This window comes from Nyctibius grandis, chromosome Z (genome assembly GCF_013368605.1).
Source record: "Nyctibius grandis isolate bNycGra1 chromosome Z, bNycGra1.pri, whole genome shotgun sequence".
NCBI lineage: Eukaryota > Metazoa > Chordata > Aves > Nyctibiiformes > Nyctibiidae > Nyctibius > Nyctibius grandis.
This window is the reverse complement of record NC_090695.1, coordinates 56,800,944-56,820,750: the sequence shown is the minus strand read 5'-3', so window position 1 is coordinate 56,820,750 and position 19,807 is coordinate 56,800,944. Positions and strand designations below refer to the sequence as shown.

Genomic DNA, 19,807 nt, shown 5'->3' with positions numbered 1-19,807 from the left:
AATATTCAAATTTAATTTTTTTCATAAACATCTTTAATTTCATTAGCACAAAAACTACTATTTGTGAGATGCATTTCCATAAGCTATTGGGAGAATGAAAAAAATTGTTTTCCAAGATAAAAGCACACTGGTATAATCAGTTTTGCAGTTATCTTTCAAGTATTCTGCTCCAGCACTTGGAGGGAATACCAGTTAATGGTCCTCTTTATATTTTAGATAAAGAATTCTCCATCCTTTAGAAGAAAAGGATTTGCTTGCTCTTCTATAGCAGCACTCTACTTATGTACCTAAGATAGTATTTACAGAGAAGTAAAGGGTTTATATGTCTCTGAAACACAACAGATTTCTACTTAGGTTTTGGTAATCACCCAAAACCGGGTGCCAGCGGACAAATACTACAGTGATGCAGGTAACAATGGGCTCTTAACAATGGAAAACAGTCACCTAAGGCAGCAGTGAATGAAAGGGATGAGAAGAATACTGCAACAGAAAAAAAGCTAATTAAAAATCAGAAGTTTCTTCCTGTTATTTGCTCAGTTTTAAAACAGAATACTTGCATGTTTTAAGTGTTCGTTTATGAAAGACCATTAATTCAGATACATGCACTATTTTCCCAGAGCTCCTTGGAAGAAAAAAGATTCTATCCACTTTGTACCTGTACACATTGTAGTTAGCTAACAGGCCAATAATTTTAAGAGAAACCAGTCCTACAAAGCAGGTAACAAACATAACATATTCTTCATGCTCAAGCCTGTAAGTTAAAACAAAACAAACAAAACCAAAGCATGTAAGACACACCGCATAGAACTCCCTCACTTTAAAAGTTTAGTTTCAAAAAACCTGAGGTAACATATGAGGAAAGTCTTTCTAACAAAACCATTAAGGAATACTTATCCACCACTTAGCATAGATGAGATTTATCTTTAAGCCTGGAGAGGGCACAAGAGCAACACGAATCCTTTTTGTTTTTATCTTACACAGCTGAGAAACAAATGCTTTCTTTGCTGCATTCAATCTGTTTTCCATTAGTAAGCAAGAAAAAAAGATTAGACTTGCATTTCATCAGGCAGCTGTTAGCTAGAAAACATGACAAATTGCAAAAAAACAAAACAAAACAAAAAACACAAACCACTCTTAAACAAACAAACTCACTCCCTCCCCAAAAACCTCCAACAATAATCAAAAAAAAACAAAACCACCAAACCCTCCCCATACACGGAGAAGGACAACATTTGTGCTTAGTATTGGTTTAGGAACTCAATAAAAACTTGGAAAGATAGGTTTCTCAGGGCAATGCCACACCTGATAAACTTCAGTAAGATCCCAACATACCTAATAGGCAAAACCATTAAAAAACTTTGCAGTAGAAAAAGGACTGCACCTCAAGACAATGAAGATAAAAAGACTGATTTGACACATAGTACCTACAGAGCAAAAAGAGGGAGTTCTGGTCTGAATGTGCTTTGGAGTCACTTGAGAAAAATCAGACAATCTGTTGTACAACTCTTCCATAGTGGTTCAGAAATATGTTAATTAGTAACCCTTGAAGTAAAAGAACTTGCATTCTTTCTTATGAATTGGTAATCTGAAAATAATATCCCATGTACATTCTTTACGTCCAACACAGATGAGTTCGTGTTGCTGCTTCTTCAAATGGGACCCTCCAATGGTTGTTCCCCTGCACCCCATATTTTCATGAAATTTCTTAAGAAATTGTTTTATAAACCTCTGCAAGTAACAAAGAAACCTAAAGGGGGTGGCCGAATAACACAGGCATCCTTACAAAAGAGGAGGAAAGTTACCCTGAACAATCTAAGGCGAGGCTCTCTAAGGATCTCACTAAATGAAATCCTTGAATCCCAGACATTTAATTCTAGGATTGGCTAAAGGCCAAAAAAAGACATAATCTGTCTTCTGATCAGTAGGAGCCACATCCGTTGAAGAAAAACTAAAGAAAATTTGTTAAAACAAACAGAGCAAGCACCAGTTAGGTGACTATGCTTCAAAGCAGAGCATCCTCAGAAAAGCTCACATATGTCTTTCAACTAATACGAGATCTGAGAGTTCTCACGATGGAACTACCACTACCTGATGCAGACCTGAGACAGGTAATCCACACAATCCACTTCAAACAGCACTTGTCCACACATTATTTAACAACTGATATCAGTCAAAAGAAGCTACATTCAAAGGAGTTAATCTAAGGGTCCAGACATTTTCAGCCTCTAGCAGAAAAATTCCTGAAAGTACAGCCACCGCCATTTTATGGGTTACTTTTGTTTATCTTTGGTCAAGAGTACAAGTTCTGAAAACAAATTCAGTGTCATCAAAACACAGTCTTTCCACAATGACACCTTCGTACCTGTTGACGACTACTGAGATCCAGTTGTTTCCAAAACTGAAAATCTAAACAGAGGTCACGCCAATATTTACAGACTAATGATGCTGAAAGGCAACGCTCATTCAGGGATAAATTGGAAAATATCTGTAAAGAAAGGGAAAAAAAATATTATTTGTCAGAAGTAATCATATTTTAGAGACAGGAATATTTTATTACTAACTCATCTTGTAAAAGACAGAAAAGTATTAGCATGCATTGCAACACACAGTTCTAGAACTTGCCCCTAACTTGATTAGTCAAGGACAATAACAAAAAAACCTGCATCCCACAACAGCTGACAATATTAATAAGTCACATTCTGTTGTTGGTTGTGCTAATGGATCCTACTTAAGCACTCATTTCTTAGACCAAATTTCAAATGTTCTTCTGAGATGGCATGCCTGAAGAATTAAGAATACAAATAATAGTTCAATGTTATTTGCAAGCCATTTAAAAGGTGTTTCCATTCCTGTTCTGATTCAGATAGAAAAATGTTTCCTTTTATTTCTTAACTGAATTGAAAAGAAGAGTCACAAAGGTACTAAAACATCAGTCTTGTAGGAAGGGGGCAGGGGATGGTAGAGCAGATCAGCAGAGCAAATCAGTGTTATACAAGGAAACTAAGCACAGAATTAGCATTTTATACCCCAAGGTTTTGAGCGCCATAGCAGACTGCAAAAACAGAACGAACTGTAACTTTATGGCAGGCTCATAAATTGCTGTTACATTTATTATATTCAGCCCTTCCTCAGAAGTACTGTTGTTAATACATATAAAAAGAAGGTCTGTCAAGAGTTACATATGAAGGTACCTGGTAACCACAAATGAACTTTAATCTACAAGTCATCCTATAATGAAAAAAGGCAATCACAGCATTAACATACCTACACAGGAATACAAACTGCAAAATATTAAAAGTCCTCCCACTCAACTGATGAGGACATCAAGTACTCAGTAGAAGCACTATAGCCAATCTCATGCAATGTGCTTAAGAAAATCTGAAAATATTGGACAGTGTCCATAGGAAAGCACCGAGGTCTAGAAAACATGAAAACATTCAAAGGAAAGACAAGGACTGTTTAACCAAGGAAAATGGAGGGCTGAGGGTGTAAACAAACTAGAGAAAACAATACTTTCATCTTCTTTGTGGTGGGTAGGACAATTAGTCTCAAACTAAGGAAAATGAAGCATTGGAATATAATACCTAGTAATTTACATAATTTCCATCAGTGGTGGTCTTTAGAAGAGACTAGACAATCAACTGTCAACGATAACAACCATTACTGCCCCCTTGTTCTAGGAAATGGCTTAGCTTAGCAGTTTTAAATAGGTATATACCTATAAGTCCCCTTGGTGAAGGGGAGTTGATTGAGTATTCCTAGAAGATCTGCAAAATATAATAAGGAAAACAAAAATAATAATAATAAAAAAAAAAAAAAAAAAATCGAATTCACCACCTTCTGTAAATGTTTGCAAGACTTAGCACTCCCATCTTCTTCTTCTAGCTATGAAAAACTTACAATCTTTTACGTAAGACTCCTCGCAGTGCTGAAGGATTGTGCATGAACCCTGTTTTCCCGCAGGCTTTTGCTTGACCATTACCAGAGACAATGAATGTCTCTTATTAGGGAATCAGTTGAACACAGGCAGACAAAAGTGTAGATGAAATAATCACAGAATCACAGGATGTTAGGGATTGGAAGGGACCTCGAAAGATCATCTAGTTCAATCCCCCTGCCGGAGCAGGATTACCTAGACCATATCACACAGGAACGCGTCCAGGCGGGTTTTGAATGTCTCCAGAGAAGGAGACTCCACAACCTCTCTGGGCAGCCTGTTCCAGTGTTTAGTTACCCTCACTGTAAAGAAGTTTTTCCTCATATTTATGTGGAACCTCCTGTGTTCCAGCTTGCACCCGTTGCCCCTTGTCCTGTCAAGGGATGTCACTGAGAAGAGCCTGGCTCCACCCTCATGACACTTGCCCTTCACACAGTTATAAACATTCATGAGGTCACCCCTTACTCTCCTCCAAGCTAAAGAGACCCAGCTCCCCCAGCCTCTCCTCATAAGGGAGATATTCCACTCCCTTAATCATCTTCGTGGCTCTGCGCTGGACTCTCTCTAGCAGTTCCCTGGCCTTCTTGAACTGAGGGGCCCACAACTGGACACAATATTCCAGATGTGGCCTCACCAGGGCAGAGTAGAGGGGGAGGAGAACCTCTCGTGACCTACTAACCACACCCCTTCTAATACACCCCAGGATGCCATTGGCCTTCTTGGCCACAAGGGCACACTGCTGGCTCATGGTCATCCTGCTGTCCACTAGGACCCCCAGCTCCCTTTCCCCTACGCAGCTCTCCAACAGGTCTGTCCCCAACTTGTACTCATACATGGGGTTGTTCTTGCCCAGATGCAGGACTCTACACTTGCCCTTGCTGTATTTCATTAAATTTCTCCCCACCCAACTCTCCAGTCTGTCCAGGTCTCTCTGAATGGCTGCGCAGCCTTCCGGCACAGCAGCCACTCCTCCCAGTTTTGTGTCATCAGCGAACTTGCTGACAGTGCACTCTATTCCCTCATCCAAGTCATTAATGAATACATTGAATAGTACTGGTCCCAGTACCGACCCTTGAGGGACTCCGCTAGACACAGACCTCCAACTGGACTCTGTCCCATTGACCACCACTCTCTGGCTTCTTTCCTTCAGCCAGTTCACAATCCACCTCACTACCCGATCATCCAGACCACACTTCCTCAGTTTAGCTGCGAGGATGCTGTGGGAGACCGTGTCAAACGCTTTACTGAAATCAAGATAGACCACATCCACAGCTTTGCCATCATCTATCCACCGGGTTACGTCCTCATAAAAGGCTATCAAGTTGGTTAAGCATGACTTCCCCTTGGTGAAGCCATGTTGACTGCCCCTAATGATCCTCCTATCCTTGATGTGCCTAGAGACAGCACCAAGGACAAGTCGTTCCATCAATGCCTACTTCCTCCCTGCAGTTCTTTGTCTGTACTGATGAATCCACGCACAGAGAAAGGATGTGGCTGTGATCAGCACCCAAAACATACCATCACCCCAGTCAAGCAGGGAAAAAGCACTAAATAGTAAGTGGTAATTTGGCATCTGACGTTCCTACTGCAGAAGTGTAATTCTAAGCATTAGAAAAAAGATGACAGACTGATGATCCTCAGCAATTCTGTGTTACTAAAAACAGTAGGAAACTTGAGTTCCTACTATCAGTATGATATCACGTTATGTTTAGAGAGACATCAGTCTGACTGTTAATACTAAGAAGGGATGCAATGGTTGGCATTATAAAATAATTTAACTAATCTTTGCTACAGTGGGAAATAAATACGCTTATTCGTGGAAATACCTTCACTCCAAGAAACAAGAGCCTGCAGTCCTTAAAAAAAGAACATAGCAAACATAGAACAGGAAAGACTTTTGCTAATCCAGTTGCCACTGTGAATATGAAAGCTCTTAAAAAGTTTTTGTTCCAACTACCATACTACCAAAAGCTGAAAGCCCTCAGAAACCACAGAAGACCTACTGCTACTGCTTTGCTACTGCATGAGACACAGCAGCAGCAATGCTGAAACAAAGAAGAAGCAAGTTTGATTCAGCACTTGACGCAAATGGTGTTTCTGCACAGACAGTATTATTCTGGAAGAAAAGTCTGAAAGCATTTGGGGTCATGTTTTAGTCCATGCTGTACTTAACTCTAGCTGCAGAGACAAGTAAGGAGTGCACAGGTGTTGCAAATCGACTTCTTAAGAAATGATCATCAGAGTAAAGCCACCACAGGGAAAAGCAGCTGCTGACAGTTGTTGCAGAAGTTTCAGCACGGACAGGAGTAGCCACAGAAGTTACACAAGCAGTATATGTTCAAAGACAAGGCCTTGCCAGTTTTGTTACCTGCAGTAGCTATAAAAGTTCCAACTATAAAAGGATTCTGAATAATGCTGTGTAAAACATCAGTTTCTCTTCAGAGCTTGCAGTTGTTAAAAGAAGATGTATTGAATTACACTAAATTGAATTTAGAAGGAAAGCTTATACCTATTCCAGTTTGGTGGCACATCATCCTTACGTTAAGAGTTTATCTTAGCTGGTTAAAATACTACATTAATGTATAAAATGCTACAACTCACTTTCATGACCTTCACCATCCTTCAGTTCAGTTTCATTCTCTAGATATGTACTGATACTGCGGTAGCTTAACTGTACTGAGTTCTAAATTGTATTCTAATTCCCAAGGCTGTATAAATACAGCTGAAAGCTAAAACCATTGCTACCTCCAAGCCTGTTCATTTAATTCCTGCTTATGATAGATAACGTCCTGGGGGGCAGTAGGTCCACCAATTAGCACATTTAATTCTTGAAAATTGTACTCAAGCATGTACACCTGCATGTCCAATACTCACTTTTTTCCCCCCTCAACTTCCTGTCTAATCCCCCTTCTGAGCTCCAGAGAGACTGAAATACCCTTCAGCACTCTCAAAAGAAAAAACAAAAATACAAGTTTAATAGTATTTTCTAGATGCACTTCACACTTTTTTTTTTTCCTGTTGGCAAGAGGCAGGGGTAGAGGAAGCAGAGTTCTACAAAACAAGCAAACAAAAAAACCCTACTCTTGTAGGGTTCCTTGCTCACTCTCACGCTCTTCCAGCTCAAGTTTCTAAAACAGATGTCAGTGCCACCTGATTCAACCTTTCAAGTGCTAGTTAAGATTAAGGCTTTTTCTTCCCCTTCAATGGGTGTGAAAGATCTTCTGGGCCTCCAGGCTACAACCTATTTAAGGATCAACACCCATAATGTTCAACACCAATGGCCTTATCATACCTTCCGGATACAGTCAGTTCTTTAATGTCAACCTCTTGCTTCACACAGACGTCAAAGACCACAGTCAAAAGAAAATCCAAAAATGCAATGCCCAGGACAGCAAAAGTCAACTAACAGATATAGCTGGCCTTCAGTCAAACCACATTCAACCTGCTGAACTCAAATCAAACAGTCCAGTTTCATGTCCTTGCTAGATACAATCATACAAATCCCTTACAGGAGAAAACCCATGCAAACCAGTTGTTTTACCTTTAAGCAACAAAACACAACGAATTCCACAGTACTATTTTCACTGTGTTTGCACACACCTGTGGCAATCCACAATTCTGGATCACATGATGGTTCGATTGATTTTAATCCAGCCAAATTAAGTATTTGCACAACACACTTTAGACTGTCAAAAAACAGCGCCTGACCAAGTTTGGGGGTGTTCTTCAACTTTCTGGAATATTCTGTAAGACAATGGATGGGAAAGGGAGGAAGAAGCTGCTGATTAATATTATCAAGTGTTCAACCAGAAAAACAGAAATAAAAGTTCTTCTGCGTAATTGTCTCCTTTACTACCAAGTCCCTATGTGATGGGCTTCAGACATTACATCCTTAACACTTTTCCACTGTTTCTCCACTAAATGTATTCTAGATATTTCAAGCTGTGTATCCAAAAAGGACTACTTTGAACTTTTGTGCTAAATGTTAGCATTTCAGCGGGAACGGGGGGAAGGGGATCCACCAAACAACCTATAAGTATCTTTTCTTAAAAGATTAAAGATAAAATTTAAATATCATAAATTCATATACTAAACTTAATTAGTTTATCTGTAAATATTTGATAACTTTGACCTTAAACCAAGTTCCTCAAACAAAGTTCAATCAAGTCGATACCTAACTGCACTTCTAATCAAAGGAAATCATGAAAAGTCAATCACACCCATGAATGTTACTACAAAAAAAGTACAATACTAGAAAACTGTGTATGTGTTTGCTGACACAATATCCTCAGCACCAAGTTTTCCAAAATCAAGAATTCACATCACACCAATCATACTTTATGAAGTAAACATAATTCGAGAAACAATTTTAACTTACCTAATGACAACCCTAAAAGATTTTTAAAAACTACAGTCAAGGAGTTGGAATTATTGATTGCACAGACTTAAGAAGCTTTTGCCTCAGGAAGAGAGGCAAGAAAAAACATCTGATTGCTAATACCACTCTTTAAAGATACTACTAACTTCAAGAACAAGTTACTTTATGAACATGAACAAAAACTAGACCATAGGCCCCATGGCAGAAGAGAGATTATAAAAGGTGAATCCAAGCATCCCCTATTTCTGTCCATTGTTTTCACTTGAAATATCTTTCAGTCTAATTAGAAGACTGAAGATTTCTGTGAATGAAGCTTTCTTTTCTCAATAAAAATCTTTTGTATCCAAGAAGAACAGATAACTATGAAATTGTTTTCATTATATTGCATCAGTGTGATGGATGCACTTCACCGCCCTGAACCAAATCTGCAGCAGTTTGGTAGAAGCTCCAAAGGAGGTATAGGCCTGAGCTGTAGCTGGGCCAAGAACCCCTCTAGGAAACCCACAAAGAAGGAGATTGACACAGTGAACACTGATAAATTGTGGGTACAAGGAGTCTCATGCATACTTCTCCCATTGTATGCAATTTGACTACAAGCCAACCACTTTATCCCATAAATATGACAGCCTAAGTGAGGCTTCTTTAAGCTCGCCCTGCTTGGCAGCATGGCTGCATGGCGACAATCTCCCCGTGAGGCGGGATGCCTCTCAAGGCTGCTTCTCAAAGCAATGAGATATTTACCAATGACAGATCGCTGGATGAGCCCAATTTGAATTCTGCTCGGATAGCAACTGGACAGCACGCCAAGCAACTCTCCCCTTTAGCAGGCACGCCTCTCAATGTTAAGAGATATTAGTTGCTTAGCTTAAGTAAGTTTTCAATAGAATGAATCACTTAGAGCTATAATGTTGTATGATTTAGTATGCCGTTTGCTCAGCTTTACTTACCTAGCACGAGTACTGAACATGTACCTACTTGGTCAAAACAGGGCCTCCCAAGCCAGGGCAAATTGAAAGACAGAGAGGCTTCAAGACTACAAACCACCAACAGCAGCTGCAACTAGACAAGGTAACAGCCTGTCTGAAGACAGTGAAGGAATACCATGAGGAACAAGAAGACCCCAGACCCAAATATTACTATTGACCCAGCCATTGTGTGATGGGCTGGTGAATAAGTCTGTAAGGGTATAACTGCCCAGAGATTTCTTTGTTCAGGCTGACCCCCATCAGTCCCATCGGTCCCTCTCTGGAGGCACCCAGCTCAAGCTGACCCTGCTGCTCTACCACTCCATTAAATTATTTATTTTATAAACTCCAATGCCTGAGAGTCTGCTTCGGGAAACCTAGGGTCTGAACTTTGGAGTGAACTAACACCAGACACCCAGACAGAAGGTAAGTGAAGTGGGAATAAGCACTACCAAACTTTGAAATCTTAGCTAAGTGATATAAAGAATTCGGAGTGCACATACAGTCATAGAATCATAGAAACATTTTGATTGGAAAAGACCTTTAAGATCATCAAGTCCAACCATTAACCTAGCACTGCCAAGTCCACCATTAAACCATATGTCTGAGTACCATGTCCACATGTCTTTTAAACACCTGCAGGGACAGGGACTCCACCACTTCCCTGGGCAGCCTGTTCCAATGCTTGATGACCCTTTCGGTGAAGAAATTTTTCCTAATACCCAATCGAAACCTTCCCTGACACAACCTGGGGTCGTTTCTTGTCGTACTATCACTTGTTACTTGGGAGAACAGACCGACACCCACCTCGCTATAACGTCCTTTCAGGTACCTGTAGACAGCAATAAGGTCTCCCCTCAGCCTCCTTTTCTCCAGACTAAACACCCCCAGTTGCCTCAGCCGCTCCTCATAAGACTTGTTCTCCAGACCCTTCACCAGCTTCGTTGCCCTTCTTTGGACTCTCTCCAGCACCTCAATGTCTTTCTTGCAGTGAGGGGCCCAAAACTGAACACAGTATTCAAGGTGCGGCCTCACCAGTGCCAAGTACAGGGCGACAAGCACCTGTCTTGTCCTGCTGGCCATGCTATTTCTGATATAATCCAGGATGCTGTTGGCCTTCTTGGCCACCTGGGCACACTGCTGGCTCATATTCAGCCAGCTGTCAATCAACACTCCCAAGTCCTTTTCTGCGGGACAGCTTTCCAGACACTCTTCCCCAAGCCTGTAGCAGTGCATGGGGTTGTTGTGACTCAAGTGTGAGACCCAACACTTGTCCTTGTTGAATCTCATGCAATTGACCTTAGCCCATTGATCCAGCCTGTCCAGATCCCTCTGCAGAGCCTTCCTACCCTCCAGCAGATCAACACTCCCACCTAACTTGGTGTTGTCTGCAAACTTACTGAGGGTGCACTCCATACCTTTAGCTATAGGACTCAATAGTCCTTTAGCTATAAACACATATAATCCCTTAAACTGCTGACCAAGTCTGGGACTAGGAGTAGATCCAGCCACACCCAGACTCCTCTCTGAGAAGGAGTTTAGAATGCAAGGGAGTCCTTTCTGAACCTCATGACTCAACAGGAGGATCTCCCTTACCTTTCTGCACCTCCAGTTCCTGTGTCAATCATTCCAAATCAATTCTAACCCAATTTTCCCTCTGTATGTTGCCTCAATGCAATAGAGTGAACCTTGCCATCATCAAACTCTGTTAAGCCGCACTTTTACCTAAACGCTCCTCCGCGACAAATTGGCGGTAGGATCTTGCGGTGGTGTTCCGCGACAATCAGCTAGACTTGTTTTGAAACAAAAAAGTTCATGGCATTAACAACAACAGTACATATAAAGAACGTTAAAACGTAAACTCAAACATTTCATGGTGCCTAATGAACTTGGTACATTCATTCTTGGAAAACTGCTCATTTATTTCACCAGCTAGGTGCAAATTTTTTCAGCAACTGATTGAAGTTTCATCATCTAAAACAATTCTAAAGTACCATTTAATAAATGCTTAGTACACGACTTTTTACTCTGAACTATTAAACAGAGTATTGGTTAATTGCAGGCATACAGAAGTTAAGCTTCCAGGGGGTTTTATATTTATGAAAGGTTGTTTCATTCTATTTCAGAAAATTAAAGAATCATCAACAGAAGATAAATGAAGGACAGAGAAATATTTGCTTAGTTTTTAAGAGGTTTCATCATTTTATCCAGACATAACCTCAAATGAATAAGAGAAACATGAATGATTTGTGAACATCTGAGTATATGAAAAAGATATAAGCACTCAAGGCACACACCTCTGAAAGGAGCCTCAGTACAGCCATAAAGGAAATCAAGTAAAAAATGCTCTTGTGATTAACAAAAATGTGTTAGCCAGGAAAACTGATGGTGTGATTTCACATCAAAGCCAGGATTCCTATGGCAAGCTGACATAAGTAGGAACAGTTTACTGGCCCTCTACTCTTGGTTACCTGAATTTTCGCACTGGATTTAGTGACTGTATCCAGAGAAAGTCTTTTCAGGCAGCTGATCCTGAGGAAAAGTTTTGCAACATCAGACTGGTGTCAGATTAGCCAGCTGAAACAACTCAGTCTGCAAGTGCACAATCACTCTACAGAGCACAAAGCTAGGAGTAGGAGAATGCAGCCAGAAGATAGAAAAGCGAGACAGACACTGCCCTTAACAGACACTCGCTAACAGACTGCCTTAGCTGTAATGCAGAACACAACTTCAGTTTCTGTCTGTAAGAAATGACAGGAGATGCTGATGCTATATCTTTCCTACTAATGGGAAGAAAAGGTGCTGACAAATAAGCAGAATATCTTTACTTGAAGGGCCTGATAAAGTTTTACTCCCAGCCACCCAAATGTCCTCACTAAAAGACACCTGTGCTGCTTCCTAATCACCACAACGGTTTCAAAATGGAGACAGTAAAACATACTAAAATCTGTGAAAGATCAAACACAGGTCAGACACCCTGAACAAAGGAAATGAATAAATGAATAGGAAATGAAAGCAAGAGTTACATTTAATTTACTCTGCATTCACTACTGCGCAATTTGTAATCTCTTAGTTTTGTCCATGCAATAATAAGTAGTTCCAGGGATGTAGAGCAAGCCAAGGAACATCTAAACAACATTAAGAAAAGTTTTATTGACTAGGCGGATGAGTGCCAAGGCACCTATCTGCTTTCAGGAAAAGCAGAAATTTCATTCCAAGACATTTGTCTCCTCCGTCACATAACTCATTCTGTAATGTGAAAACCTACACGTTTACACAAAAGTCACCTTTTCACACACATATGTGGAAAGCAAAATACCTATTTATTTTTATAATTCTGAAACAAATCACAAAATATATCAGGACATCTTTCAGAACTTTATCATCAAAATAATGTCCATATACTATCTTTGCTTTTGTTACTAGTTACTAGTCTACTGGCACACCTTTCCTTCACAGCTGTGCCCCTCAGTTGCACTTCCAGAAGCTCAGCAACAGCTGATTATTTCCCTACTGCAATCACAGAGTGACAGTGAACTTCAGGAAAAAAAAAAGAAAAAAAAGAAAAAAAAAAAAATCAACCTTGCTGTGTTATCCATTGCTAGAGAAAAAGGAGGTCAGCAGAATAATCAAGACTGAAAGAAAAGAACATTTACCTCCCTGAATCAGCCGCAAAGTTTCAAAACCCTTTCCATTTTTCTCAGTGCTACAGATAAAAGCAAGGCTCAACGCAAACTCTAGACAGGATATACTGACGGGAACACCAGCATAAGAAGGAAAGAAAGATGGGATTACAACAGTGACTCCATGAATTTCTGGATCAAGTCCAACCCAAATGATGTATTTTGATGCCTCTGCCTCCTGACCAGGCAAGAAAAAAAAAATGACAGTGCAACTATAACATATATATCCAGGCTTTTCAGGTATAAGCTTATTAAAAATAAATGCCAACGTTCAAAAGTCAGAAGACAAAACCAAAGGTCTAGCTCCAGTCTATCACAACCACTTCGTATCACTCAGATAATCTTAAATGCAGTGCTAGCGGCACCCAATTTAGTAACATTATCAAAAGCAAACATGTAAGTTATTACAGCAACAAAAGCAAATACGTAAGTTACTGCAACAAGGGAAGAATGAGAAAAATAATTAAAAAAAGTAAAGATGCAAGAAAAGGAGCCAGTAGTGCCTCAAATAATATTTCTATATTTATGAAAACCTTAAGTTAAATAAAATACACACACACACACTTATCTTCCCTTCATAGTCCAATAGCTCTATGCTACGTCCCACAGCTCTAAGCTAAAACTAAAAGGGTCTCTGCTGCACAGAGAGCAGCATGTGTTCGTGCTTTATAAAAATAAAAGCAGCAAACAGAGAGAAGACTTCAAAAAGGTCATCTATTCGAGACCCTTCTCTGTTTTAAAGCAAGTTCAAGCACACCTAGAACATCCCTGATAAGGACATTCCCCTTGTTGTTAAACAAATAATTAATAAATAAAAATCCTAACTCCTCACATAACCTCAGAGACAGAAAACCACCTCTGCCAAGACTTAAATGTTCTCACACTGTGTCGTTTTCCAAGTATTTCACCTAAATTTCCCTCACATCAAATTAAGCTCATCATTTCTTTTTATTTGACAAAGGACAGCAACACAGTCAAACTTTTATCAACTTTCTTGTAACAAAAGAGTGCATCTCAATCTTCTTTCTGAATAGAAGTGTCATTCAGTTTGAACAGAATCTTCGAACTACCATCACAGGCCATGTTTCCACGACCTCTAGCTCTCCTTTGATGCCTCTCCAATTTGTCTGTGGGTTTTTTAAGGAGACCCCAGTGCCCACAACCTAATGCAGTACTCTAGCAGAGGCTTTAGAAGCACCAAGCACAGCAGAGACCTTTCTTTCCGTGTTCTACATGCACAGTTCCTGTTAATACAGCTCAAAAGGAAATCTGAAGTGTTTGAATCGGCATTACTAAGTTCATTCAGTCTGCAGACCATTTTACACCAATTTTTTGATTGAACAGCAGCACTGCAAAGAGGTACAACAGGAAGATTTATTTCTGCTTTCCAGAAATAAATAGCAGTGAAATTGCAATAGGCAAAGATTTGTGATATATAGCACAAAGTTTTGAAAACTTAGTGATACATACCACAAGATTTTGTAATCTTCTGCAGTGCATGCTTACAAACAGCTCCATTATTTTTCTTCATTCACACATCTGTCTAGGTTACAGTCAACCTGACTGATCTATAATTCCTTAGTTCCTCTCAGATTTTAAAGAGAACGGATTTAAATTACCCTTTAGTCAAAGGTAATCACTATTATCTATAAAGCTGAAAGATGAAATTTTGTCCACTGTGTAACACTTTTTTCTGATACATGTTTCAGCGACCAAATGAAAAGCAAACCAACCTATAACCTTGTTTGATCTGTGGAATCACAGTTCTTTTATTCCCCTATACTGATGAAAAGACCCCTTCCCCAGCCAGGGGAATGGGATCAACTGGCGCATTGCACTGTGAACTTCCCAACTCAGTGCCCTCCCCGCCAATGGCCTGCAGACCAAGTTCAGTCTGACAAACCCTTCCATCCAAACCTGTTCAGTCTCACTTAGGGGAGACTTAACAACGGCTTAAGAACAGAACAGCACCTGAGCAGCCCGTGGCAGCCATCTCTAAGTGGCCAGGTATTCCTAGGAGTTCCTACAATGTCTCCAGCCCACGTACAGACACGGGTGACAGCCACTCCTGCATTAGGGACACTGCATCAGGAGGTTGCAGAGGTGGGAATTAAGGAAAAGAAACATTAAAAAAAAACAGGATCTGGCTCCTGAGACTTCTGAGGATAGAATCTCTTGTCCTTATATTAAGGTTTGTGTCTCCACTACCTACTGTGAAAAGTTTAGTAAAGACTTTGGGTATGTTTGTCTCCCACCCTCTCAAAATAAAATGGCACTTTTGGAAAAGGATTATATTTGGGATATTCTATCTGTATCAAAACCCAGCACATGAAGGTCTTTAGGCACTTGTATAATCCAGTTAACAAGATGCCTGGTCAGAAATCTGAAGTTAAAAGTCCCACAACAGAACAGGACGCTACAGAAGCAGCCAAAAAAAACCCAACAAACCCAAAAAAACCACAAAACAACCAACCTAATCCCTAAGTCTAGCTAAGGGCAAACTGGTGTGAGGGGGAAGCAGGGTGGTATGTGTGTCACATAATTAAAAAAAAATAAACAACAGGTGAGTAGGTTAGTTCCAGCTGCTGAAATTAAGGTCAGGCTTTTTCAAAAAGATTGCAGAAGGAGCTGGACTACAGGGAGATTAAAGAGACAAAAACATTGAGGGAGGTGGGGAACACGTAAAAAAAGCCCCCTGAAAGTACAGATACAAATGAGGTACTGTGCCAATATAAAACAAAAAACCATATGGAAAAAATATTTAAACTAGTCCACAGGTGAGATGGGCATGACATACCTTCACTATTAAAAAAAATGGTTTATGGCAGAGTTACAGACTGATATTTTTGAAAAAGTAAAAGTGAGTACTAAAGTAACCACAGGAAGTATTCATACCATTGATCAGAAAAAAAATGTTTAAACCATACTAATCAAGTCAGTCTGGTTTCAAATCCTAAAACAACAGAATATCAAAGAAAAAATTATCTTCCAAAAGTAGTGGCAAATGAATTATTTTTTAGAAGAACTACAAGGCAAAGTTTCAATTCTGCAATCACAGAAGAGATTAATTCAGATACGATAGTTCACGAGTCTTAAATATTTGCCAAAAAGGAATCTGAATAGTACCTGTGTGAAACATGATGTACCCTTACTAATACATTCATATGTACCTAAAAGAAAAACAAACAGCAACAAAAAAAAAAAAACGAAACCAAACGAAAACCCCACAGAATGAATTTTATGTACAAGACAGATAAGTCCGTTGCTATCGTTTGACAGCAAAAGAGTAAAGGAAGTACTTTCTACATTGGGGTTGTACAACTAGCAGTATATGAAGAACAGGGAAAGTGATCTGTCAAGAAAGTCAGCATACTGACTAGATCAATAGAGTAGCTTAAAAATGAGAAGTCATTCCCAAAAGAGAACAGTATTAAAGGAACTGAAAAGCAGCAAAAGGGACACGAAAAAGCGAGACTGTCCTTTGAGGATACAGAGTAAGAGGTTGTGAAAGCATGTAATTCAAAAGGGCTACAAATACTCAGGCTGACTGTGAAACAGGTAAAGTGAAAATTGACTCAAAATACACAGTAATACAAATTTTCTTCCCAAGCAACACTGAAAACCTGCCTATGTAGTTCTGACCTACACAGAAACACTAAATACAGTGATTGATCCCCTTGCCGAGTACTCCATCTGTGTGTGATGTAAGTAAGAAGCTACCTGTGAAGGACATACTACTAACAGGTACGAGTCAAAACACTTACGGTGCAGCTTCTGGAGCAGTTTTGTCTGTCTTCACCTCCAGTTAATGGTTCACAATGCCGTTTACAACGACAAACGAAAACCAATGGGGGAAAAAAATACACAAACAAAACCAAAAACCACACCCACAAACCTATTTATCCCCCAAACTCGAGGTAAGCGACGCCGGCTACCTGCGGCGGCCGGGGCACCGCACCTCCCGCCGGACCGCCCGGCCCGGCCCGGCCCCGCCCCGCTCCCCGCCAGCCGCCGCAGGTGACGCGCAGCCCCAGGCCGGCCCGGACGTGCCGAGTCGCCGCAGGTCAGGGCCGGCTGCCGCGGCCCCACCGTCTCCCACACGCTACCAAGCCGGCCCAGGGACACCGGCACCCCCGCGGCCTCCCCGGGGGCGGAGGCAGGCCCAGCCCAAGGCCTCCGCGCCCCGCCCCCCTCCCCGCGGGGACGGAGCAGGCCTGCCCGGCCGCCCTGACCCGACCCACCTTGAGGAGGATGGAGGGCGGCAGCTGGTTAATGTCCGGGGCCGGCGGCGGCAGCGGCTCTCGGCAGCAGTCGTCGGGGTGCTCCAGTGGCTCCTCGCAGCCCGCCTCACCGCCCCTCTCCTTCTCTTTCTCACCCTTCTCCTCCTCCTCCTCCGGCGCGGGGGCCGGCGGTGGCGAGGCGGGCTGCCCCCCGCTGCCGCTGTCCCCGGCGGTGCCCCGGGCCGGCGCGCCCCCACCGCCCGCCGCGCAGCTGTCGGCGGCGGGTAGGGCGCAGAGCTGCGCCTCCCCCGGGCACTGGCAGGCGGCGGCTTCGGGCTCCGCCGCGGCGGCGGCGGCCGCGCAGCGCGGCTGCTTGCAGGGCGGGCAGGCGGGCAGGCCGGCCCCCTTGCGCTTGCACACCATGTCGGAGGCGACCTCGCCGGCCGGCCCCAGGAGGCCTCGCACCGGCGAGGGCAGCAGGCCCGAGAAGAGGAGGCGCTGGCAGCGGCCCCTAGGCTCCCACGCGGCGGGCGGCAGGCGGAGGAGGCGGCAGGCGGCGCGCTGCTCTGCGGAGGCGAGGGCCGCGTAGGGCGGCGGTGGCAGCAAGGGGTCCCCGCCGGGCAGGGGCTGCTCCGGGGCGGGCGGGCTGGCGCTGTGCACGATGAAGCAGAGCATGCAGGGCCCGCGCAGGAAGCAGCTCCGGCTGCGCGGCGGCACCTTCCTCCCGCGGCGGCAGCGGCGGTCCCGGTCCCGGCTCACGCTGCTTGCGTCCCTCGAGAGCAGGTGGCCCATATAGGAGGCGGCAGAGGCGGAAGGGCCCGCGGGGTGTCACCTGCGGGCGCCAGCGGCAGACGCTGTCATGCTGCCGGCAGGGACGGCAGGTGGCGGGGCCGGGACAGGACACGACAGGACAGCACGCTGCGACGGGGCTGGTTCCGGGACGGGGCACCGGGAGGGAGAAGCTTCCGCTACCGCCGCCCTGACCTCCCCGGGGGAGGCGAGAGGGCGGTGCTCCGCGGGCTGGCCGCGGCCTGGCGGTGCTGCCGCCAGCGGCGGGGCTGGGAGCCGACGACGGAGGGGAGCGGCCTCGCGGGCCCCGGCGGTAGGGGCGGCCCCGGCGGCCTCCCCTCGGAGCGGCGCGCCGAGGAGCTGCGGGGGCGGCGGTAACGGCTGCCCGCCACTGCGCGCGTGTGTGTCCATACGCACTGTGTGCTCGTGTGTGTCCGCCTACGCAGCGTACGTGCGTTATTTAAATGTACTGTGTGTATAAATGCAGATGTATAGAGTAGAGCCAGTACATAGGCATATATTACTGTATGTATAATATGTATATAATATATACACTTTCTTGAATACCTGACATAAAGTTTTTTTGGTCACAATTCGTAGGGAGGGTGAGAGGGCTCCTGCCCGTTGGTGTCAGACCGTGTGCAGGACTGCAGCTGGGTTTTTGCAGCGGCAGGGTGACACAAGCTTTGAGACCACCAAAAGCATTTCTCCCAAGTTTTCTCCGTCAACACGTTCTTCCCACCAATGCGCTCCAGCGAATATCTGATTTCTGCTGTTTTAAATCACTGTCCAGCCAGAACCAGGGCCCATACCAGGGCCCCTGTACCCCCTGCTCCAGAGGATGCTCACCTCGAACTGCTGTGTGTTTTACCCCATTGCAACTGCCCAGGGTGTATAAATCCTTGCAAATATAGGCCGTAATGCTTTAAGACTCCTTAATGCCTAGCAAAATTAATTTGCATGTTTCAGCATTGAGTTCTAAATCATTGATGTAAATCAACTTAGATATATAGGTTTAAACACACATGGAATTTTGTCTTTAATAAAGGTGTTTGGAGAGGGAGAAAGCAAGGTACAGCCAGAGTATATATGGTGCAGTACTGATATAAATAACAAAGGGCAGCAGAAGAAATGCACACTATTATATACTGTGAACCAGATCTTTTGGCCTTTTGCCCAGGAAAAAGTTATGTTAGGATTAAAATATCTGTGCCGCTATTATTTTTGTTTGTAACCTGTATTAATAGTCTTCAATGGCTCAGTAAAAATGTGTTTCCTGTGAGAAAAACACTAAATACACCATTGGATAAAAGTACAGTAATAGAATATATTACCTGAGTTTATAACCTACTGAGATTCATCAATGTAAACTGCAGTAAATTTTGGCAAGGTCTTTTCCTCCCTCAGATTTCAAAAATGTATTTCAACTTGTCTTCAAACAAAGACAACATTAAAAGAAGATGAAAGCCCAAGTCAAGCCTTCAAACCAAATGGCATTCAAAAATGCTTGCAATGTCAAATATTCAAAATAAATCTCATCTTTAAATCTGGCTGTGCAGCTTCCAAATAGTCTTTGCAACATGGTCTTTACTTACATCATCACATACTAGTATTTCCTGCAGAAGTGCTGGTGAGGATGCCTAACTTCTGTATGTCACTTTCATGTCTGATAGTCTGATATATATTGCCCCATTCTTTTGAGATATATACACACCGTGCATACACACATACCTCATATATGGAATTCTTCCCATTCCTCTAATACTTACCTTGACATGATCCATCTCTGCTACCTCCTTTTGAAATAAGTTTACTTGTACAGAACATAGACAGGT

General features: G+C 42.8%; 1 protein-coding gene across 1 annotated transcript in view; it reads right to left on the bottom strand.

Moving 5' to 3' along the window:
- The window catches only part of FBXL17 (F-box and leucine rich repeat protein 17), a 325,238-nt gene extending 307,077 nt beyond the window's left edge, over nt 1-18,161 (bottom strand). Inside the window, exons 1-2 of the mRNA XM_068422785.1 lie at nt 17,205-18,161; nt 2,363-2,485 (exon numbers count right to left, since the gene is read on the bottom strand). Coding sequence (XP_068278886.1) covers nt 2,363-2,485; nt 17,205-17,975 — 894 coding nt within the window. The 5' untranslated portion in view covers nt 17,976-18,161. The remainder of the gene's footprint in view (nt 1-2,362; nt 2,486-17,204) is intronic.
- Nucleotides 18,162-19,807: the final 1,646 nt, after the last annotated feature.